Source organism: Nycticebus coucang, chromosome 3 (genome assembly GCF_027406575.1).
Source record: "Nycticebus coucang isolate mNycCou1 chromosome 3, mNycCou1.pri, whole genome shotgun sequence".
NCBI classification, from domain to species: Eukaryota; Metazoa; Chordata; class Mammalia; order Primates; family Lorisidae; genus Nycticebus; species Nycticebus coucang.
In genome coordinates this window covers 107600306-107625649 of record NC_069782.1, presented here as the reverse complement: position 1 = coordinate 107625649, position 25344 = coordinate 107600306, and the positions used below count along the sequence as shown (strand labels likewise).

General features: G+C 38.9%; 1 protein-coding gene across 4 annotated transcripts in view; it reads right to left on the bottom strand.

Moving 5' to 3' along the window:
* Positions 1-25344, bottom strand: part of ANK3 (ankyrin 3) — a 545106-nt gene that overhangs the window by 165534 nt on the left and 354228 nt on the right. For all 4 annotated transcript variants that reach the window (XM_053582915.1, XM_053582914.1, XM_053582918.1 and 1 more), the window contains exons 9-11: positions 8170-8268; positions 2654-2851; positions 639-737 (exon numbers count right to left, since the gene is read on the bottom strand). In XM_053582915.1, coding sequence (XP_053438890.1) covers positions 639-737; positions 2654-2851; positions 8170-8268 — 396 coding nt within the window. The remainder of the gene's footprint in view (positions 1-638; positions 738-2653; positions 2852-8169; positions 8269-25344) is intronic.

Here is a 25344-nt window from a genome sequence, read left to right as displayed (position 1 = left end):
CTGATTCTGACATACTATTTCTTTGAGTTGATTCCTATGAAAGAAACCTAGAGCTAGTACTTTACTAACTTCAGCAATTCTTTTTTTATTAATTTTGAGATTGAGCAATCCTTACTTCACAAAAACACAGAAGTTGTGTTACGCAGGATTTGTCAACCTTGGCACATGTGACATTTTGAACCAGATAATTCTTTGCTGCTGGAGGCTGTCCTGTATACTGCAAAGTGTTTACTGCCATCCCTGGCCTCCATCCACTAGATGCCAGTACTACCATCCAGTTGTGACAACTAACAATTCCTCCAGACGTTGCCAAATGTCCCCAGGGATACAAAATCACCCCAGTTAGAGATGCACTATGTATATGATCTCATGTAAATGAGGCTTTCTGTGACAGTGCCACTTACCTTGACTGTGTATTTCAGTTACATTTCTAGCCAAGGTGATGCATTTGTACCCTACGCACCTTATCTCCTAAGGACTGGCAGAGAACTCTCCCTTTTGGTGGAGAGTTAGGAATGTGGTCGGCAGCGTTGGCATACAAACAAAACTAGCTGGTCCCTGCAGATGGCACTGGGGCTTTGGCTGCTAACACTACATTCTCAGCACCTGGGGAACCCCGGAAATCTTACTCCTCTTACCTCGGTTACAGCTTGGATGGATGCACCGTGCTTCAGAAGGAGTTCCATTACTTTAATTCGATTCTTCTTGCAGGCGATATGAAGTGGGGTGAAGCCATTCTGCAAGGGACAAACATACACGCCTGCTTGACTACATTCCACTGAAATCCAATTTTACTGTGTGTGGTAATTTTTTTCTAAGATGATGTGCTATAAAGACATTGCAATGAACAGAAACCACGAGGGGTTAAAGAGAAAGTAGATTATTTCTGGAAGCAGAGGTACTTTGGCTGCTCCTAGGAACTCAAGGTGCCCTGGTAACTGTGAACAGGAAATGAATTTTTCTTATAATCCCCTGCTTAGCCAAGGCAAAAAAAGGTCCTGTGTTTCCATTGGTTATTTTCTTTTAGAGTTCACTCTTCCAAGGAATATGTCCCTCCTCTACCTGTTTAAAACACAGACTAAAAACATCTGGGCCCAAACATCTGTCTTCCCCTCCCAATGCCCATTCTGACTTCTCTGCTGAGTTTTGGGACAACCACAAGACCATCTCTAAAACATTTTCATTTCTTCTGCAGCTTTAAGATTGAATGACGTAGGTGCTTACTTCAAGGAAGCAGAAATATAAATAATAACCCATCATTTGAATCATTTGGTTTAATATTTAATCTAATAAAAGGATCTGCTTTTAAACAAATTACCTACCAAACTGTCCTGCCTGATAATTACGACTGTAGTGCTCATTTCAGTTGTCAGGGGAGAACTATAAAAATACCAGGCTCCACTGTAAAAGCCTAGGTCAAAGTCACTGCAGGTGCTTTTACAGACGTTTCTGGGACTATCTGTCCACTGTCCACTACAGGTTGACAGGCTATAACCTCCATCTACTGTCAAATCTTTGGAGTTAGAGGAAAATGAAAGTGGGAGCCCACGCCCTGCTTTAGGACTTAATTTTCTTGTACGGAAAAATGAGTCACAATTGCAAATTTCTTTTCCTCCCTTCTCAGAATTCAAGGACTGGAATTCATGCTGCTCTGGTAGAAGCAAGGAATTCATGCTGCTCTGGTAAAAGCTTTTAGAATTAAAAGTGGTGATGGAGCTGTCTAGGGTCTGGAAATTTCCTGTTTTATCATTCTTTCCTGCCCACTCTGAATTGTGGAGCCCACAGAATAGTGGAGGCGCTTTGGATCCATCCAGACAGGGCAACCGCACCCGTTGGAAAGGAGCAGAGACCCTTCCTAAAAGGGTTGATTAGATGATACCCTTTACCTCAAAATTGCTAGTAAACTCACATTTCCCCTAAAATTTGGTGACTTACTTTTTCCTCAACTGGGTACTTATTCTGAAATAAATTTAAACAGTTTTCTAAGTTGGGACCATTTATTTTTTTAAAGACACCACATGCCATCTTGCTGAGAAAACCATGCATTCAATTATAATTATAATTTTAATTATAGCATTAAAGGAGCAAATCATTTTAGGAGCAAAGACTACAACATGGATTGCAATTTTGACGAGGAAAAGGAAACAGAAGATTACAGGAGCGATGTCATAACTTGACAAGGTTAACATATTAAAATTTTTGCTCACAAATTCTTAGGCCTCTTATGTTTAAAAAAAGTTCTTTGACCATTTTGCCTGATTAGATCTCAGAACAAACTTTAAATTCACAGCATTGTATCTTTACCCATAATAAGATGAGGTTTTCTATCAATTTAGAATTTTAGAATTAAAAGTGGCAGTGGAGCTATCTAGGGTCTGGAAAGTTCAGTCTTTGGGTTCATTTGTATAAGAGAATCAACTAGCATGACCAGGAAGAGGTTAATGATTTAGCTTTATTAGCCTTTCCCATGTCAGAAACAGAAAGTTTTGCAGGTTTTTCTGAAGGGCATTTGAAAAAATTGATAAGCATATATTTTTTTAGCTAGCACCTTCCATCTTTACCACCTCATAAAGCACTCTCTTCACATGCAGAGGTAGCACGTTGTTAAAAGTGGCGATGGAGCTGTCTGGGCTCCATCGGCTGGACCACTCACCAAGGCTTTGGCATTGGGGTTAGCTTTCTTATCCAAGAGAACCTTGGCGACTTTGTAGTGGCCACAGTGGGCAGCCACGTGGAGAGCAGTCAGGTAGTCATTGGTCACATCGTCCACGGGCACATTATGCTGAAGGAGAAGTTGGACGCAGTTTAAATGATCCCCTTGGGTGGCCATGTGCAATGGAGACAATCCATTCTGGAACACATAAAAAACTCAAGAATTCATTTGTTGTTTTCACCTTTAAACACAAATGTGCCAAACCCAAAAATAAAGTGCAAATATAAATAAATACAAACCCTAGATTTTCACACAGAAATGCCTATGAGTTTTAAAAGGTTTTGACAACTGTTTTGAATTACAGCAACTTTTAAAGTTGGTCCTCCTGGTCTCATGATTATCAATAACAAACAGTCGAGGATAATTTCTTTTCCTGATTTAAAAACAGTGTGAACTGCAGTATGGATAATGCTTTACTGCACTGTCAATGAAAAGGAATTCTTAGTATTTAGGACTGAAGGGAACAAACAATGGCAAGAACAGACTGGTGTTCATCGGACTGGTATTTATTTTGTCCTTACAGATCACTGACACTTGCCATCGAATGCTATATTGGTTTGATTTAAAAAAACCCTGAACACAACAATGCATTTGATCTCACATACACACAGAAAGGAAAACTTTTCCTTTTTCTATCATTCTGGTGCCCCCACGTGTCTATGAAGTGGAAGGGCAAGGCGCTGATGGACTCATTAATACTTGCCTGGTTAGTTTTAATCAACTGGGTTCAATAACTCAGTTATGTACAGTAGGAAGGAGTTGAAAATTCATTTAGAGAGCTGAGAGGAGAAATGAACAGAGTCAAAGGTAAATAAAATGTAAAGAAGTTTAGAATGGCACTTGGCATTCCACATATGTTTCCTAATGAAGTTAAAACAGAGTATTAAGTTGTCAGTCATTTCAAGCACTGTCTTCTTTTAAATATGAAGGTGAAAATGGGGGAGCCTGGGAGATTCCTAGAGAACCCAATTATCGAGAGAGGCTCTGTTAGCTATCCTAACATAATTTAACATGTTTGGGGGAAAACGTGATTTGACAGCAATTCAGTTTCTACAAAAAGTTGTCATCCGGCGGTGCCTGTGGCTCAAAGGGGTGGGGCGCCGGCCCCATATGCCGGAGGTGATGGGTTCAAACCCAGCCCTGGCCAAAAACTGCAAAAAAAAAAAAAAAGTTATCATCAATGAATTTTGACAATAATGACATATTAAATATGCACTGATGAACCAGGTATGTCTGAATTCTCTTGGGCAAGTTATGTGCCCCAAGCTTATCAGTGAATGAAACAAAGGAAATCAAATCACTCACTACCACGTATTACAACTATTTGTGCTCCTTAAAGGCAAGAGGTTCACAGTTATCCTCTCTCCATATAGCCCGTCATTGAGCCCTGCATATCCAGAAAAAGCTCAATAAATACTTGTGTAAATTTAAAGACCTCATATACTGTCACTCCATCAAGATATTTCTGCCTAAAAAAATTCCCCTCAAACAAACCAAAGTAGAAATTAAGGTGCAACAAAGGGTGGGAACCGTTCCCATTTGAGATACTGCTGCCCACGAGCATATGCCCTGGTTTACTCCTGCCAAATATTCCTTTATGTTTTGATACAGTCTTAGAGGGAAACACCAAGTAAACAAAGAAACAAAATTTGAGAGAATAAATGACTTAGGGGAAAGTAGAGATGGGAGGTAGAGTTAAAACTAGAAGGAAATTCTCTACCAATCACAAAACGATGACGCCTGGGTGGGAAATGTGAAGGTCACTGAGGAAGGACAGGAGGAATGTGAGGACAAGATCATTGCCCCCATGGAAGGGGTCGTACTACACGCGGTGGCTGAAAATACACATACAATGTGGCAGGCTTTCTCAGCTCAGTAAGATGAAAGTTGCGAAGAACTGGGCAGATTGCCTTCAAGTCAGGAATGCATTCCATTTACAGAATAGTCACTTAAAAAATATTTACTGAAGTACTACTATGTGCCAGGCCCTAATCTTAGAACTTGAGGTTACTGCACTGAATAAAGAAAAGTTATCTCCTTCGTTCTAGAGAGCCAGGTACCAAATGAGTAAAGAAATGGATATTTTCAAGATTGTATTAGGAGCTCTAAAGAAAATAACAGTTTCTTAAAAAAAAACACACACACAAACTTTTTTTCTTCTGAGTTGGGGTGGACAGTCGGAAAAGGCCTGTCTGAGCAGAATATTGGGTGTCCATAAAGTTCACATTCAATTTAAAATAGCCAAATTGCACTTGAACTTTATGGACACCCTGTATATATGGAAGCCACAGAGATCTAGGTCAAGCTGAAGGAATCAAATGGAGGGAACGGTAAATGAGCACAAATTGGGAGTGTTCTGGGAAGCAAAAGAGGGCTGGATGACTGGAGCTAAATGGAAGGCGATGAGACTAAGAGGTGGTCAGAAGCTAGTAAAGAGCTTATTCTCAGTACAGAGGGAAATTTCTGATTAAATATAGTAGATGTAATACAAACATATATTCTTTATTTCCCAAAACTCCACCCAAATACAGTAAAGGAATTTAAAGAGCAAAATCCACGATAGCATACATGTGTTATGCCCTTCCCTTTCCCACATACACAATGGGAAAGGGGAAAAAAAGAGGAATGATGCCTACAAAATTTGGAATATGAGAAGAGTTTTAATAGGGTAACTTGTCTAGCAGAAGAGAGGGGCTGAAACTTAAGTATCTATGGAGGGAGATGATCACTGATACGCAGACCAATGTTTAACAACCAACTCTTCAAAAAAGAAAAGTCCCAATGTGTACACCTGCCAATTTCCATGGTGTAAAGACCCTACTATGACCGTTTCAAGCCAATCGTGTAATGTTGTTTAACATGGAATTGGGAAGAGAGGTATACAATAACCTCTTGTGAGTGGATACAAACTGGCTTCAGCACAATGCTGAGTATAATACAGACAGGCTGATTTACCTCTCAAATCCCAAAGAGGTGCAGGGTATGGAGACATAGTACCTTGGAAGATGAGACTGAAAACAGAATTGGTTCAATTGGTTCAAAGTCTGTGTTTGGAGCTGTCAGGTCTTCAGGCCCTCCCCAACCTAGCCAAACCAGATGATGGCCCCCTCCTACACAGCAGGAAACAGAGTTTAGTTTCTGGAGTGAGTAAGCCAGAGAGATCTAGACTCGGGAGCTTAGGCAGAATAGAGGGCCATGGTGAGGATATAGACTGAGAACAGGTGATCACAGCAAAAGGAAGGATAGTATAGGGGTAGGAATATGACCCTTGAGTTAGACTGCCTGGGTTCAAATCCTTGCTCTGCCACTAGCTGAGATATTTTGAGAAAGCTACCGTATCTCTTTGGGTGTCACCTTCCTCTTCTATGAAAAGGGAATAATAGGGTGGCGCCTGTGGCTCAATGGGTAGGGCGCTGGCCCCATATACTGAGGGTGGCAGGTTTGAACCAGCTCCGGCCAAACTGCAACAAAAAATAGCCAGGTGTTGTGGTGGGCACCTGTAGCCCCAGCTACTTGGGAGGCTGAGGCAAGAGAATCGCCTAAGCCCAAGAGCTGGAGGTTGCTGTGAGCTGTGACGCCATAGTACTCTACCAAGGGCGACAAAGTGAGACTCTGTCTCTAAAGAAAACCAAAACCCCCCCAAAACAAAAAGGGAATAATAGCAATACTAGTACCTTACAAGTTATTGTGAGGATTAAGTGAGTTGTTAGACACAAGGCACGTAGAATGCAGGATCTAGCAAACACTGTGTAAATATTAGTCACCATATTATGACTGAAGCCTGCACAGAGGGCAGGAAGACTGACAGCCCGACTTCCTTCCCTTCCTCAGAATGTATTCACACAGGTAGGCTCTGCAAAAAGCTGGTGGATTCGTCTCTCAAAACACTGAATGCCCTCAATGAAAAGGACATCTAACCCTGACTATAGAGGACTCTCTGCCCCATGGCCACCTGGTCATCAGCCCTGCACACTCTCTCAGGTTCCTTGTGGGAATCCCCCAACGTAAAAGAGCCAAAGCAAACAAAGAGAAAGAAAGGAAACCTGAGGAATTAGGGGTGTGTGAGAGGCAGAAAAATATTAAATAAAAAAGTTATCTAGAATGTTCTCAGAAAGGTAATAGAAAATATTGCATTCATAAGACAAGAACAGGATGCTTTAAGAAAAAGAAGTTATCAGAGAACAAGAAAATGTTCTTGAAAGGTAAGAGCATGGAAGAAAAACTTAAGAAAATTTCCCAGAAAAAACCCCCAATTGATAATGAGATGAACAATAGGAGAAAAAGATGAGACAACTAGATTTTTAACTATGCCTGTCTGACACAAAACAAAATTTAGAGAGAACAATGGGAATTAATTGGAGGGTTTGTAAGCAGGAGGCAACCATGATTTGGTTCATAATTTATGTGGCCACTTTGACTGCAAAGGGGGAACTGGGTTGTAAAGGAGCAAAAAGGGCAGTGGGGGACTGATAGGAAGCTACTGCCATGGCTCGGTGAGAGATGGTGTGGCTCAGAAGATAGCAGTGGAGGGCAGAGGAGAGAGGCATGGACTGGAAGAAAAGAAAAGAACAGATAGAATGGTAAAGCTGGGCAGCACTCAAAAGGCCAAGATGTCATGTATACAATGCAAAATGTTTATGTGCTTAATTCCGTTGTATAATACTTTCAATGGCTCACCAGTATTACCCCTGCAGTTTGAGTTTCTATCCAGCCATTCTAGAGTTGGGGTAACACTGACCAGAGTGCAAACAAGAGTCATACACGCTTTTCTTACTTTGATAATGTTTAGAAATGAAGACTGTTAATAAAGCTCAATATAGCTTCCAAAAATCAATTAATAAAATTAGTAGTGACAATGAGGTGGTTCGCATGTACTGAAATTTATTTGCAGATACTTTTTCAAAGTGTCGAGTGGTTTTACTGTTAAAAAAGCTAAGACACATAGTAAACTATTAATTTTTCTCAAGGAATCATCATATGTTCTTTCAACATATTTCAATGTTCCCAAAGGCACAATCAAGGTGAAATCTTTCCAGTTTCCAGTTTTCATCAGCTAAGTGATATCCTTGGCTTATTGAATAGTCAGTGAACTCTCAAGAAATAAATTGTGAAGCTAAAATAAGACGGCCAACACCCAGACTTTAGAAAGTATAGTTTTTCTTAACCCAACAAGCAATCGTTTCTGAGCTATGAAAGTGTCAGAGTCAAATCTTTCCTTTCTAAAAGAAAGCAAAAACCACATGCACAAATGACTTTGGGTACAGTGCATTCCATGGAAAGTCTTCACAAACTCAAACTCTCTCTGAGGATCTCCAAAGATCCGACGAACATAGCTACTTTCATTGCTAAATTGAAACTGTCATTTTCTATAAGATTCAAAAGTTTAGGTCATCTAACCAGCCAAGGAATTCAAAGCTAAATGCAGCCTAATGCCCAGAAACTTGAAAAGAAATTACCTTGGTTTTTGAAAGAATGGGGGCAGCTCGATCCAGCAACATTTCCACCACCTGCTCATGGCCACTCCTTGCCCCACAGTGCAGTGGTGTCAGACCGTCCTATAGAACCAAGGCGACATCATCAATTAGATGTGACAGTACAGGCTATAAAGTCCCTGCATTTCTTCAACACCCAGCCTGGCATCCTCCACGCGGTGGATCAACGGGCTTCCAACCCTTGCGCATATGTCTCATAAAATAATTCCATATTTTCAGGTTGAGAACTGTACTTTTTTCATAAGTTTAAGTAGTTGCAAAGTATGTAACTTCCTAAAAATCTGAATACCAATATTTAAATATACAACTGTCCTAATTCTCTTTTGAATATCTAATGGAATCTAAATGCCATCCGTAATTTGATGCTCTCAAATACTACATATATTTTTTAAATAGGGATTTATAATAGGAATTTTACATTGGTCCTTTCTCCTCTTGCAATTTTATTTCCATTCCATTTCCCACACACAATTTTGTCTCAATGTAATACAATTTTATGCTCAAGTGTTTTGTTTGGTTGGTTTTTTGAGATAGGGTCTTACTCTGTTACTCAGGCTAGAGTTCAGTGGCCTCATCATAGTTCACTAGAACCTCAGCAATCCTTCCACCTTGGCCTCCCAAAGTGCTAGGATTGCAAGTGTGAGCCACTGCACCTGGCTGCTCAAGTGTTTTTTATGAATTACCACATTTTATTTCCCTGCCATGAAATTGTATAAGTTTAAATTTAAGAAAGGTTTAAACAAGATTTCTTGAAAATACAAGCCTCTAAGTCTCCTGATTGGAATTATCATTTTAATTGTTCAAATACAACTGATCAAAACAACAAAAACATAAAAATGTGACTATTCAACAAAAATAATTTATTAAAATTTCTCTTTTAGTGAAGTTTATTTTTTCCCCACAATTAATTTAGCTATCTGCTAGTGAATACTAGTTATTGCTGGAATGAGACAGGGTTCAGTACCAATACCAGCCCTAATTTTTGCTTCTATAGATGTTAGGGCTAAGAAATCTTGTTTGCTAAAATAGACAGACTTTTGTTGTGACTGTCACTAATTTGCCAAATTCCTGAATTCCATGTCAAAAATCATTTAATCTTTCACCTCAAATTCTTTTTAATGACCCATAATAGGTCAATTTATTAATTAGGTCCTTTATTTTTGCTGGCAGCAATGAATTCACCTGATCATTAGAGCTACACAGTTCTCGACAGGACACCGATGTTTTGAATTCTCCCTTTTGTTGCCTCCCCCCCACCCCCTTCTAGGATTTTGCAACACTGGGCTATGTGGGTGAGAGAGAGTGAGGCCTTTCTTGGTTGCAGGGGGAAGGACTATGTGTTACAGGATAGATGGAAAAGGGAACTGAATAGGAAGTTGAGGAAGTCAAGAAGTTATTCACTTAAAACTATCTAAATGATCCCAGATCACTTGGACACATTTTCACACACTGGCTTATGAGTTCCCCATAAATTGATCTTAGTACCTATGAGATCCCCAAAATTGATTCTTAGTACCTATTTTTTCAGGATAATCACCTTTAAAAATTTATCAGTTTTCAGAATAGGACATAACTACAAGAGGGACTTTACCTAATAAATTCAAATATTTTGACCTGGTGGTTTGTACCCTCACATTAACCTGAAATAAAAAAATAAATAAAAATAATAAAAATAATCAAATTTTGGTTCATTATATCCAAATAACTTTCCAAATTGTATTAGTAGATCTTGGAAATAAGCCTAATTATTCTAACATACTTGTTAAATAGTAACATAGAACCCTATTTCTAACCTACTACCCAAATCTCAATAATATTAAAATTAATTAATAATGGAATTTGAATGGCAAACAGTACATGACCTGATTTGAACAATTTTTGAGCATGTTTAAATCTTCTTCCTTTCATCATGGTTTAAAACATTTACTTTTATAAACCAAAGTAAAGCAGTCTTTCAAGTGGAAACAGCAATTTGCAAATAAAATATAGAAATAGAGTTAACAAAAACCATGAATTCCAAAGCACTTCTTGATAATGTAAAACTAGAAAACATCTAAAGGAGAAATAATACAATAATCACGTCTGCCTTTTGCTACAAAAACTCATCATTTCATACAGACTGCAGCACAGTGATTGTCTCTTATGCACTGAAAGGTCAAAATTGTTTCTTTCATTTTCTCTTAAGCAGACTCTAAGAAGAGATGATGAAATATGTGTAGACATCTTCAAACTGTGATCACACAGAAAATCATTATTTTCATGTATCCTTGAAAATTTTACCCCTTAAATTCAAATGCTACATACTGAATGCAAAGTAGCAACATGTTTATCTAAGAGCAAACACTATCTCAACAGTACACTGTACACTGTTCCTGCATTTTTTTTCCTTGATTTCATCTTTTTAGAAGTTTTAATTATGAAATCTCAAACATATTTCAGACGAAAGTAGACTGAATAGTGTAACGAATCTCCAGGCACCTAACTCAGCTTCAACAGTTGTTGTCAATCATGATCTCTGGTGTTTATTAAAAACAGAATCTAAACACTCGGTAGGAAAAGGTGACATTTTTCACCAGTAGAACAACTGTGAAGGGCTATCGTTCCAGCCATTGTTCCCTGAATCACCTTGCATCAGTGAGAAAGTCAGCTAGTCTCTCCAGGGTAAAACTCATCAGTTCTGGCTGATCTAGGAAGAGCTGCCTGAAACAGCTATTTCAACTGTGATTGTTCTTGCAGTATTTTTAACACTAACTTCAAGCGCCTGTCTTCTTTGGACCCTTTACAAACTCGCTCTGGCACTTTTCAAAGGTATGTGGCTCTTCAAAACCCCAGCAGGAGGATTTCTCATCAGGAAGCCGCACAAGATGTCACGACTGCCTGGCTGCAGTGCTGGCCTAGCCGCCTGGACCATGACAGGTCAGTGGAAAACTGGTGCCTGGGGCTAATGTAAAATCTGTAATTAGCATCACAGTTTCTACCGTCATGAAGACAGAGGCAAGACAGCTGATCCACAATGATGGAAAAGTATCTACCATTTAATGATTTATACTTACTTCAATTTAAACAAAAAGGAAAGAGTAAAATCAGACATTAGCTGTATTTCATACCTACTTTTAGGTAAAAAATATTTAAATTTGGAATTAATTTTATTGCCTCTGAAGCTGGTGTGTGGCTCGCCATTCGCTTTCCTGAAGCACAGTTCCAATTACAATACCCCTCTGTTCAAAAACAGCGTCAGTAACTGTCCTCTGCTTCTCTGTCGTGTCTAAATGCTTCAGGTTAGGATTGGGAATCCTGTAAGATCAGAACACTGCTGCACTTGGTTCAACTTGGCCTTTTCCTATTCTCTTAACTTCCAGTCCAAGTAACAAGCATTCTGCAGCAACTGGGAGGAGTCTCTCATTTCTTGTTCTCACCTTGTTCCTCACCTTGTTCAGGCCACTTCATGTACCTGAAGGTCCCTTCCCACTTGCTCCAAGACCCAAATCCTTACCGTTTTACAGTACAGCATATCTTTGAAGCCTTTCCCTGAACTAAATGTACTCTTTCTACCTTTGAGGCTTCTATCTGATTTTCTGCATCTCTTTTGGGGGACCTATAACTTTTAAATCTAGTATTTTAGTTATTCATGGGCACACACTGTCATTTCGACTAGGCACAAAGGGTCTCTTTCTTGATCTCACTCTACTCAGGCGTGTCTGAATTCTTCTCTGACCTAGGTCCTGACTTTAGACTGCTGTACCTTAGCCTCTGCTGAGCAGGAACCCAGCTGGGTCAGTCCAGGAATCCCACCCCCCGACAGCTGATCAATTCCATCCAAATCTCATCTTCCTGGCCTCCCACCCACAATAATTCTGTCAAGTCAGTTTAGCCAGAATTCCTTTTACCCCTGTGTTTCCTCTTAGTCATTTTCCATCCACTGACCCTTCCCTCACTCCTTGGCTACGCGTTCCCACCATTCATTGCTATCTTCAGAGTTGAGCCAGATCTCTCTCCTCTACTACAAAACTCCAGTGTGGCAGCTGCCCTTGGATAAATTCTGCCTTATTGCCCTTTTACAAGTGTCATGCGTTTTTGTTTTTTTTTTCTAAATTTAACATTAGCTTATCTCTGAGGAGCAGGATGACAGATGGAGTGATAAGTGAATCTCCACAGAGGGAATAACTCAGTACGAGGTCCATGAAAGTTGCTTAAATAAAATTACTAAGTAAATGAACAAATAGACTGAGTAAACGAATGGGCTCTCAGGCCAGTCCTTTAAAAATGTTTTCTAAAGGACGCAGTGGCTCATACCTGCAATCTCAGCACTGTGGGAGGCAGAAGTGGGTGGTTTACTTGAGCTCAGGAGTTTGAGATCAGCCTGAGCAAGAGTGAGACTCCATTCCCCTAAAAATAGAAAAATTAGCCAGTGCTGTGGCAGGTGCCTGTAGTTCCAGTTACTTGGGAGGCTGAAGCAGGAGTATCACTGGAACCCAGGAGTTTGAGGTTGTTGTGAGTTATAATGATGTCACAGTAATCTACCCAGGGTGACCAAGTGACATGTCTAAAAAAAAATGTTTTCTAGCTAGTTGGTTAAAATTTCTTTCCTTGTTATCTTTTTTTTTTTTTCATGGTCCATTATTTCACTTCCTTCTTAGAAGGAAGCTGTTTCTTTCTTTTTTTTTTTTTGTAGAGACAGAGTCTCACTTTATGGCCCTCTCAGTAGAGTGCCGTGGCATCACACAGCTCACAGCAACCTCCAACTCCTGGGCTTAAGCGATTCTCTTGCCTCAGCCTCCCAAGCAGCTGGGACTACAGGCGCCCGCCACAACGCCCAGCTATTTTTTGGTTGCAGTTCAGCCAGGGCTGGGCTTAAACCCTCCACCCTCGGTATAGGGGGCCGGCGCCCTACCAACTGAGCCACAGGCGCTGCCCTCTTTTTTTTTTTTTATTGTTAAATCATAGCTGTGTACATTAATGCAATCAAGGGGTACAAAGTGCTAGTTTCATATACAATCTGAAATATTCCCATCAAACTGTTCAACGTAGCCTTCATGGCATTTCTTAGTTAATGTATGTAGACATTTGTATTCTGCATTTAGTAAGTTTCGCCTGTACCCATTCTAAGATGCACTGTAGGTGTGGCCCCACCCACTACCCTCTCTCCACCGTAACCTCCCCCCCCTTCCCCTTCCTTGGCCCTTTCCCCATATTCTTGTGCTACAGTTGGGTTATAGCCTTCATGTGAAAGCTATAAATTAGCTTTATAGTAGGGCTGAGTACATTGGATACTTTTTCTTCCATTCCTGAGATACTTTGCTAAGAAACTATTTTTATAGTTTCATGTCTTAAGTTTAAATCTTTTATCCAGTGAGAGTCTATCTTAGTTAATATGTTCCAGTTCCATCCATGTAAACATGAAAGAAGTAAAGTCTCCATCTTTCTTTAAGGCTGCATAATATTCCACGGTATACATGTACCACAATTTGCTAGTCCATTCGTGGGTCGATGGGCACTTGGGCTTCTTCCATGACTTACCAATTGTGAATTGGGCTGCAATAAACATTCTGGTACAGATGTCTTTGTTATATTGTGATTTTTGGTCTTCTGGGTATAAACCTAGTAAAGGAATTATAGGATCGAATGGTAGGTCTATCTTTAGGTCTCTAAGTATTCTCCAAACATCCTTCCAGAAGGAACGTATTAGTGTGCATTCCCACCAGCAGTGTAGAAGTGTGCCCTTTTCTCCACATCCACACCAACATCTCTGGTTTTGGGATTTTGTTATGTGGGCTACTCTTACTGGGGTTAGGTGATGTGTCAAAGTAGTTTTGATTTGCATTTCTCTGATGATTAAGGATGATGAGCTTTTTTTCATGTGTTTGTAGACTGTGTGTTGGTCTTCTTTAGAGAAGTTTCTCTTCAAGTCCCTTGCCCACCCTGAGATGGGATCACTTGTTCTTTTCTTGCTAATACATTTGAGTTCTCTGTGGATTCTGATTATTAGACCTTCATCGGAGGTATAACCTGCAAATATTTTCTCCCATTCTGGGGGCTGTCTGCTTGCTTTACTCACTATGTTCTTGGCTGTGCAGAAGCTTTTTAGTTTAATCAGGTCCCAGTAGTGTATTTTTGATACTTATTCAATTGCCTGGGGAGTCCTCCTCATAAAATATTCACCCAGGCCTATTCCTTCAAGAGTTTTCCCTGCACTTTCTTCAAGTATTTTTATAGTTTCATGTCTTAAGTTTAAATCTTTTATCCAGTGAGAGTCTATTTTAGTTAATGGTGAAAGGTGTGGGTCCAGTTTCAATCTTCTACAGGTTGCCAGCCAGCTTACCCAGCAACATTTGTTAAATAGGAATCTTTTCCCCACTGAATGTTTTTAATTGGCTTGTCAAAGATCAAATCCAGTAAGTAGCTGGATTTATCTCTTGGTTCTCTATTCTGTTCCAGACATCTACTTCTCTGTTTTTGTGCCAGTACCATGCTGTTTTCACTATCAATTTATAGTACAGTCTCAGGTCTGGTAGCGTGATTCCTCCTGCCTTGTTTTTATTGCTGAGTATTGTTTTGGCTATTTTAGTTTTTTTCTGATTCCATATAAAATGAAGTATTATTTTTTCAAGATCTTTAAAATATGACAATAGAGCTTTAATAGGAATTGTATTAAAATTATATATTGCTTTGGGTAGTATAGACATTTTAACAATGTTGATTCTTCCAAGCCATGAGCATGGTATGTTTTTCCATTTGTTAACATCTTCAGCTATTTCTTTTCTTAAAGTTTCATAGTTCTATTTGTAGAGATCTTTCACGTCCTTTGTTAGGTATACTCCCAAATATTTTGGCACTACTGTAAAAGGAATAGAGTCCTTGACTGTTTTTTCCAGCTTGGTTATTGTTGGTATATATAAAGGCTACAGATTTATGGGTGTTGATTTTGTAGCCTGAGACATTGCTGTATTCCTTGATCACTTCTAAGAGTTTTGTAGTAGAATCCCTGGTGTTTTCCAGCTACACAATCATATCTGCGAAGAGCAAAAGTTTGATCTCTTCTGACCCTATACAGATACCCTTGATTGCCTTTTCTTCTCTAATTGCAATGGCTAACAATTCCATTATAATGTTAAAGAGCAATGGAGACAATGGGCAACCTTGTTTGGTTCCTGATCTAAGTGGAAATGATTTCAATTTGACTCCATTCAGTACGATATTGGCTGTGGGTTTGCTCTAGATGGCCTCTATCAGTTTAAGAAATGCCCCTTCTATACCAATTTTCTTAAGTGTTCTGATCATGAAGGGATGCTGGATATTATCAAAAGCTTTTTCTGCATCAATTGAGAGACTCATATGGTCTTTATTTTTGAGTTTGTTTATGTGCTAAATTACATTTATAGATTTACGTATATTGAACCAGCCTTGAGACCCTGGGATAAATCCCACTTGGTCATGGTGTATAATTTTTTTGATGTGTTTTTGGATTCTGTTCATTAGGATCTTATTGAGTATTTTTGCATCAATATTCATTAGTGATATTGGTCTATAATTTTCTTTTCTTGTTGGGTCTTTCCCTGATTTGGGGATCAAGGTGATGTTTGCTTTGTAGAATGTGTTGGATAATATTCCTTTTTTTTTCTATATTTTGGAAGAGGTTTAGTAATATAGGTACTAGTTCTTCTTTAAAGGTTTGGTAGAATTCTGATGTAAAGCCATCTGGTCCAGGGCTTTTCTTTTTAGGGAGATTTTGTATAGTTGATGCTATTTCAGAACTTGATATAGGCCTGTTCAACATTTCTACTTCATTCTGGCTAAGTCTTGGTAGGTGGAGTACTTCCAGGTATTGGTCGACTTCTTTCAGATTTTCATATTTCTGAGAGTAGAGTTTCTTGTAGTATTCGTTAAGGATTTTTTGAATTTCTGAGGGGTATGGGGTATGTTGTTATTTCATCATTACCATTTCTGATTGATGAAATTACGGATTTTACCCTTTTTTTCCTAGTTAGGTTGGCCAAAGGTTTATCTATTTTATTGATCTTTTCAAAAAACCAACTTTTGGATTTATTGATCTGTTGTATAATTCTTTTGTTTTCAATTTCATTTAATTCTGCTCTGATTTGGTTATTTCTTTTCTTCTACTGGGTTTGGAGTTGGAATGTTCCTCCTTCTCCAGTTGCTTGAGATGTCCCATTAAGTTATTAACTTCCTCTCTTTGTGTTTTCTTGAGGAAGGCTTGCAGTGCTATAAATTTCCCTCTTAGGACTGCCTTTGCAGTATCCCAGAGGTTCTGATAACTCGTGTCTTGATTGTTGTTTTGTTCCAAAAATTTGGTGATTTCCTTCTTAATCTCATCTATAACCCATCTATCCTTCAGTATAAGATTGTTTAGCTTCCATGTTTTTGTATGGGTATGCAGATTCCTGTTGTTATTGAGTTCAACTTTTATTACATGATGGTCTGAGAAGATGCAAGGAATATTTTCTATTTTTTAAAATTTGCTGAGGTTAGATTTGTGGCCTAGGATATGGTCGATTTTGGAGTATGTTCCCTGGGCTGATGGGAAGCATGTGTATTCAGTTCTTTTGGGATGAAATATTCTGTAGATGTCTGTTAAGTCCACATGTTAAATGGTTAAGTTTAAATCTAAAATTTCTTTGTTTTGTTTCTTTTCGGAGGACCTATCCAGCACTGCTAAAGGGGCGTTAAAATCTCCAACTAGTATGGAACCGGAGGAAATCAGGTTACTGACGTCTGTTAGAGTTTCTCTTATAAATTGAGGTGCATTCTGGTTGGGTGCATAAATATTAATAATTGAAATCTCATCATATGGAGTATTACCTTTAACAAATATGAAGTGTCCATCCTTATCCTTCCTTATTTTGGTTGGTTTAAAGCCTATTGCATCTGCGAATAGGATTGCAATGCCTGCTTTTTTCTGCTTTCCATTTGCCTGGAGTATAGACCATCCCTTCACCTTGAGTCTATATCTGTCTTTTAATGTAAGATGAGATTCTTGTATGCAGCAGATATCTGGCTTGAGTTTTTGTATCTAGTCAGCCAACCTGTGCCTCTTTAGAGGATAATTTAAACCATTCACATTAATTGAGAATATTGATAAGCCTTTTGAGAGTCCTGTGGACATTTTTAATCCTTTTGTGACTGTGGAAGTTGGAATTTGATCAAAATTTTATGAGTGGGTTTACTTTTGTGGTGGAGGGTTATGCTGGTCATTATGAACAATAGGTCTGATAATACCCTGGAGAGCTGGTTTAGTTATGGCAAATTTATTCAACATGTGAATGTCATTAAAGTATTTAATTTCTCCGTCATAAATGAAACTCAGTTTAGCTGGGTACAGGATCCTGGGTTGAAAGTTATTTTTTTTTAGGAGATTAAAAGTCGATGACCATCTTCTAGCTTGAAAAGTTTCAGCACAGAGATCTGCAGTTATTCTAATATTCCTGCCCTTGTAGGTGATGTTTTTTTTTTCGTCTAGCTGCTTTCAGAATTTTCTCCTTCATATTAACTTTAGTGAAATTGATTATGATGGGTCTGGGGATGTCTTATTCGGGTTGAGTCGTGCTAGAGTTCTGAAACTGTCTGCTATCTGAATTTCAGAATCTCTTGGCATGTCTGGAAAGTTCTCCTTCATAATCTCATGGAGAAGAGACTCTGTGCCTTGTGAAGCCACTTCATCACTTTCGGGGATCCCTTTATGAGGAATATTGGTTTTCTTCGAATTATCCCAGAGCTCTCTGAGAGAGAGCCCTCTATTTCTCTTCTTCTTGGAGAGTTTGGGAGCATTCAAAAGCTTTGTCTTCAATGTCAGAAATCCTTTCTTCTGCTTACTCCATTCCGCTACTGAGGGATTCTACTGTGTTTCTCAGATCTTTGAGGGCTGCAACTTCTTTTCTCAGTGTGACAAGTCTTTGGTCATTTGGTCTTTGAATTTGTTGAATTCTTGAGACATCTTTTGGGTTACTGCTTGGAATTCTAATTTGATCTTATTTGCTATCCAGATTCTGAATTCGATTTCTGACATCTCAGGTATTTGTTTGTGCCTGGGATCTTGTGCTGTGTCTTTCCCATTGATCCTTGGGGGAGTTGATCTACTCTGATTATTCATATTGCCAGAACTTTTCTGTTGATTTCACCTCATGACTTTTTCACTGTTGCCTCTGGCCATCCTCAGAGTTGGGGAGATGTCTCTCCAAGATTATACCCCACCGTGATCACTGTATTGTTGCTGGATCTTTGTAGGGAGTGACCCTGTGTAATTCTTCTGGGGCTGCCCCATCCAGGGAGTTCTGGTTGTGAAGGCAGCTCCAGAGTGTGACACACCTGGATTCAGCAACAGGATTGGGGGTGGTGCACACGGTTATGGGAGTGCTTGGTGCCCAGTGACTTTGGCACAGAGAGCCCAAGGCTCCACCCATCTCTGGCCAGGAGAAGGGCTCTGTGCAGAGGCAGGGAGGGCTCCAGAGGGCACACGGCTATCAGTGTCCCTGGCCAGATGAGCAGGCTGGTGTGGAATCAGGGAGTGTAGGTACAGGATGGAGAATGTGGGGTTGCTTGGCTCCAGCAGTTCCTGGTCAGGGCCTGCTGAGGCCTGGCAGGCGCAGCTCTTACAGAGGTCCGGGTGGGAGCCCACTGGGGTCGCAGCACAGCTCTTACGGAGGTCCGGGCTGGAGCCGATCCTGGAAACTGTTTCTTACCCAGATGACAGCATCCTTTCTGATTCATCCATGCAAGTTTCAAGTGGTTCAGCTTATGGGTGCTAGTAGGTGTTTCTGTCCACACGGATTTTACATTTCTTGATTGTTGTATATCCCAAAACTTTTGTAATGACTCACGTTATTGGGAACTACTGTGTGCCAGGTACTGTGCTAAGTCCTGGTAAACACACTTTCCACTAGGTGATGAGATTAAGGTGATGGATTGTCAATCAACAAGGTCCAAGGCCTGGATAGCTGATGAGCCAAAGACAAACTTCAGCTTCGTGTGCTCTCCTGCACCGCCGCGGCCATCTCCTTCAAGAGCTCCTCCACAACTGCCGGTAGCATGACGGCCATGGTGCCCCACGGTGTGCCTCCTGAGTGGTAGCCGCTCCTGAGTGTAAGGCTCCCACAGATGGCGACGACCCATGGAGGATTCCCGCCGCCGGGGGTGGGGGCGTAGGGCGAGACGAGGGAGTGATGTTGACGCGTGTCACTGTCTCCTTGTTGTCTTTTTTACAAGTATAGTCATTTTGGCTACTTTAGAAGCAATATTAAAATGCCTTATTTTTCCAGAAAAATAAAATTCTCAATAGCATAAGCAAGTTATACATTGGGATTAAAGAATATAAGTCTTTTAACTCTTAAAATGTGCTCTAAATAAGACTTTTACTTTTTCTAACTCACAATACTAGACGCCTAATAAAAGAGCTATTATCGATTCTGTGCTCTGCAACATAGCAGTGAACCAGTACACTCCTTTCCCTAAAATTAATGCTTTCTTTCATTGCAAAATAGAATTCTTACTTGTTTTCAACCCCTAGAAATTTACAATTAATGTATAGTGTCACACAGAATGGGTCCTGCACCAAAAACACAGTTTTTCACAACTGCATAAAATAGTGTTGACAGCCAGTTGAAAATGCTAAACAAAAGCAATTTGGAGAGATGGAGGGAAGCGCCTCAAGAAAGGCAACACATGTAGTTAGTTGGACAGGAGAGAAGGAGAGGGATGCTGAGTTGCCATAGTAACGTTATGGGAGGGAAATGAAGTTGTATGGGATAATTTTCTTTCCAATTCCCTTGATTGTTAAAGCACTCACATAATGAACACGTTTCCCTCAGGCAGTGTTCCCAAGCACACAAGCCCACTAGTCTGGGTCTCATGTTTCATTTCAGTGATAGTCATCTTATTAGTGAGTGGGGACTGCTTGCCATTGGCTGGATAGAATGCTCTCTTTTGCTAGCTTAAAATCAAAACTTTGTATATGTGATGGTCAAAAAGCATTATTTTGGGGTGTGATTTTTTTCTGAAAAGCATGAAGTGACATTACGGCATCACATTTAGGAATATGAACCCAGAATATCTCCTTAGCAGGTAGCATGTACTGAAAGTCAACAATGCAGGGACAAAAATTCATGACTTGGCAATAATTTCAAGAGAGACATTGCCTTTCTTCTTCCTAAGCAAGAGTTCACTTTAGAGAAAAACTCAAGAAAACTCTGCAGATGTACCATAGGTATAAAACAGAACATAAAAATATTTAAGTAAAAACATAAAAGCAATGAAAGGCCCAGCGCCTGTAGCTCAGCAGCTAGGGAGCCAGCCACATATACCAAAGCTGGAGGGTTCGAATCCAGCCCGGGCCTGCCAAACAATGACAACAATCAAAAAATAGCTGGGCATTGTGGCAGGTGCTTATAGTCCCAGCTACTTAGGATGCTGAGGCAAGAGAATTGCTTCAGGCCAAGAGGTTGGAGGTTGCTGTGAGCTGTGATGCCACAGTACTCTACGGAGGGCGACATAGTAAGACTCTGTCTAAAAAAAAAAAAAAAAACAGGCAATGAAAAAGAATCTAGACGGTGCTTAGGAGAAGAGTTTTAATGATAGAGATAAACTAAGGGCCTCAATTACAATGTAATGGCAAAAGTTTCTTGTATCGGAGTTTTCACCTAAAATTTTGACTATACCTTCATTTTGTAAAAATTAAACTAAAATAAGGTGAAATTTTCCTGTATTCTCTCTGCTTAGACAACTACAGTCTTCTGAGACTAGAACACACCCGTAGGCTATTTGTGTCGTATTTCCCCCCTCTGTTCTTGTGGTTTTTGTCCCTTCTTTCTTGTCTTCCTTTGATTGAGAATTATTTTATATTTTAATCGTTGAATCATATTTTTCATTAACTATCTCCTCCTCTGGCATTTTAGCTGAATATTTTTACAAGAGATCATAGTCCTAAGAATTACAATATGTATCTTTAACTTATTAATGTCTAAGTATCGTATTATTCATTATATTACAGTAGAACCTCAATAATTGACCACCTCCCTATACTGACCACCTCTTTAAACTGACCTAATTTTCATAGACTAGACACGTACCACATGCATGTATCAGTACAGTAGGCCTGGTTCCTTATGTTGACCACCTCCATAGGGTGACCAGTTTGTTACAGTCCCTTGGATGGTCAACTTACAGATGTTTTCCTCTATATAGTAATGATGGAATTAATATCATTTCATGCCTAAGAATTATGCAATACTATGATTCTATTTACATTAGTTTTATCTTTTGTGCTATATACTTTATTTCTATGCATATTATAGACATCAAAAAGGTTAATATCTTTGTTTAAACAATTGATTTTTAAAGAACTCAAGAAAAGAAAAATAGACTCATATTATCAATATATTTATTACTTTTAATTCTTCTTTTCCTTTATTTTAGATTCAAATTTCTTTCTGGTATCATTTCCCTTAGAAGGAAGAAATTCCTTTAGTATTTTAGTCAGTATGGACCTGATGGTAACAAAATTATGTCAGCTTTTGCCTATTTGAAACTGTCTGTATTTTGCTTTTACTATGTGTTTTTTTACTGGACATAAATTCTAGATTGACAGATGTTTTTAATGTTGCACTTTAAAGATGTCCCATTGTTTTCTCCAGGGTTAGATAACATCTCATCATTGCTTTCTCATTGATGATATGTCTTTTCCTCTGGCTGCTTCAAATTGTTTTTCATTTTTGTTTTTTAGCAGTTTCAGTATAATGTGGCTTTGTGTAGTTTTCTTAGAGGGGACTATCTTAAGTTTCTTTGAGCCAATGCAGAGATAAATATAAACATCTTTTATGCTCCACTCACCCCCTCCATTGCCTGTCAGACTCCACTGTCAGGATTTAGTCAACTTCATATTTTTCCACAGGTTGCTGACATGGTGTACTTGATTTTTAATCTTTTTCCACCTCTCTGTGCTTTAGTATGAATGATTTCTATGACTTCAAATCCACCATTTTTTTTCTTCCTTTGTATTCAAATCTGCTGTTTTGATATCACATCCAATGAATTTTTTTATATTTCAGATACTGTCTTTTTCAATCCGAAGATTTCCAAGTGGTTGTTTAAAACAGTTTCCTTATTTCTCCTGAAATTTGTTTCTTCAACCATTACATCTATCTTTTCCTGAAGTGTAATATATTTACCTAGTTATTTAAAATTTCGCTAATTCCAACAGCTGAGTCCTCTGTAGGTCTGTTTCTATTGTCTAACTTTTCTTTGACTATTGGTCACATTTTCCAGTTGACTTTGTTCAGTAATTTTTCAATTATATATTGGATACTGTGATACACTATAGAGTCTGGAACTTGTAGCTGCTGGGTTCTGTCCAGAGTTTATGATTCTTCCTGCAGAAAGCTTAGTCCAGTGTAAGCTACTTCATCGCTAAAGCCAAAATGTGCTCATATAGCTTAGTAAAAACAAAATATGTGGCCTCTACACACTACCCCACCATACTATGTGTTTGTTTTTATCATATACCACTTTGTGACTATTCCTTCAATGAATATGTAAACAGAATTCTTGACTTTTCCTTTGGTGGATACTGAGTAACCTATATGATTTCAGATATGCAAAGGTGATTTTCATATAATTCTTATAAGATGTTACATGTTTAAAAAATCAAATATTCACAATGAAAAACATTTATTTATTTACTTAATCATTCCTTTGAGAAAGGAAGAATTAAACATGCTTATATAGGGTGTCCATAAAGTTCAAGTGTAATTGCACACAAACTTTATGAACACGCTGCAGTTGATAACCAGAGTACTTAAGTGCCTACTGGATATCAAACTATTTAAAAGACACTGTTTTACCCACATAGATCAAGAAAATCTAGGAGAAAAAGTAGATCACTTTCTGACCACCAGCATGTGACACCATATAGTAATAGTCCTAAGCTTGATTTGTAGATTCTTCAAGAGAAAAAGGCAAATGACATTTATTTTATGTCTCTAATTTTGGCATGGGAAATGAAGTTTCCAGTATAGTATAAAATCATTAGAAGAGGAGGAAAAATAAAAGGTCATACTTCCATGCTCTCAGAACTCTTTGCAACTACAAAAACATATTCTATTTTCCCCCAAGAGATTCTCTGTTTTGAAAACTAGAAGTATTTCATGATTACTGGTCCTTCTTTTAATTATAAATACTTTCAGTTAACCTGTAATATCTGTGACACAAAAGTGAAAAAGATTAATATATTTTTGTATGACATGAAGAAATATTTTCAAGTCATTCTTGATTAATACAGAAACCCAAAGTCTTTTGCATTATTTTAAATGCTCTGGTTAACATGTCTATCTTAGAGCTCCAAGGAAGAAACATTGTTTTTAAAAGTTTTTGAGACTGCTTTATGAATTTGAAATAGCTACTAATTTCTTTATGGATTTATTTTTAACCAAGTCAATCAATATGGAAATATATTGAAAAGCAAAGTCCGTATCAATATTTCTTTTTTCTTAATATTTAACCTGAGAAACAGAACCAGTTGTATTTCTGGGAAAACTGAGGCTAGAATTAATAGAACATCCAAGTGACCCTTGACACTTTCCTGGACAGTAAGTCGTAATTTCAGGGAGAAAAATTACATTACGTGAAAGCTTGCATAAAGTCAAGTAAATTAAGACCTTTTGACAAATGTAACAGTAAGAAGTGGAGCATATCTTATTTCAATAGATTCAGCAAATACTTACCGAGAATTTACTTACATGCCAGGAAGTGTGTGCTAAGTATTCTAAGTGCTACAGAGATTAAGATGAATATGTGCATCTTAGTGTCAAGGTATAGCATTGCATGTAATGTCACATGAATGGCATTCTGTGAGGATGGTGGCAGAGGAGCCTTTTGAGGAAGGCTGGAAGTTGGGAGGGAGCACAATTAGAGCACCACTCTGAGAATCAGAGTATTGCTGTTACTAACTCTGTCTGGAAACTCTGTATCTTCTCTGAAGCACTAAATATAAGTCCAGCTGCCTTTATTAGATGGGAGAGAGTCAGGGAAAAGAGAGAACTGAATTTTTAAAAGGTTCTGATTTAAGAGTCCACATTGAGTGTCTAATTGGGTTGTGAATTGATGCAAAAGAAAATGAAAATGACAAGAGACCATCCACTGCAAAATATCTTCCTTCAACATGTGCCAAATACTCATGCTAGGTTCAGGAGAGCAAGAATTCAGTGGAAATAAATCTTAGCAATGCATTTTAGTCTATAAAAAAAAAGGAGGCTGTTAAGATCTTGTTAAAAAAATAAACAAACTCCATAAATCATTTGTTTTTTTTTTTAGAGACAGAGTCTCACTTTTATTGCCCTCGGTAGAGTACCGTGGCGTCACAACAACCTCCAGCTCCTGGGCTTAGGCGATTCTCTTGGGGGCTAGGGCCTTACCCACTGAGCCACAGGCGCCACCCCATAAATCATTTTAAAATTAGAATGCTGCCTATAGACCAGATTGGCTAGCCACAAGAGCATGAGTTACAAGCCAGTTGAAATTAGTCAGCATGATGGGGCTGAGGAAATAGAAAAAGCTTTGTTGGAATGAGCTACATAGAAACACGAAGGCTCTGTAATTCATCAGATCCTAGCTGAAGTCCTTTCGGAAGATTCTCATACAATCATTTTGACTTTTACAGTAACTAATTATTTATAAAGCTACAATATCCAGTGCCCTTCCAGCTGAGATGGTGAGATCATGGAGAACAACTCCCTAGCTGTACCAGGAAGGAGAATGTTCCGGTGTGTGTGTGTGAAGTTTTCTGAGTGCACAATCTCACCACTGGCCAATCACACATAAAATTGGACATCAGGCACTAGGGTAAAACTGAATCCACTCTCATCCTGCTTTTCTAGCTAACAAAGTCTCGCCACGATCTTACCTAAATTGCTCTGAACGTTTACGTCCTTGAATGAAAGAGCTTTAAGAGTCTTCTTTTTTCTTTTTTTGAGACAGAATCTCACTTTGTCACCCTTAGTAGAGTGCTGTGTTGTCACGACAACCTCAAACTCCTGGGCTCAAGCAATTCTCTTGCCTTTTAGCCTCCCAAGTAGCTGGGACTACAGGTACCCACCACAAGATGCAGCTAGTTTTAAAGATGGACTCTCGCTCTTGCTC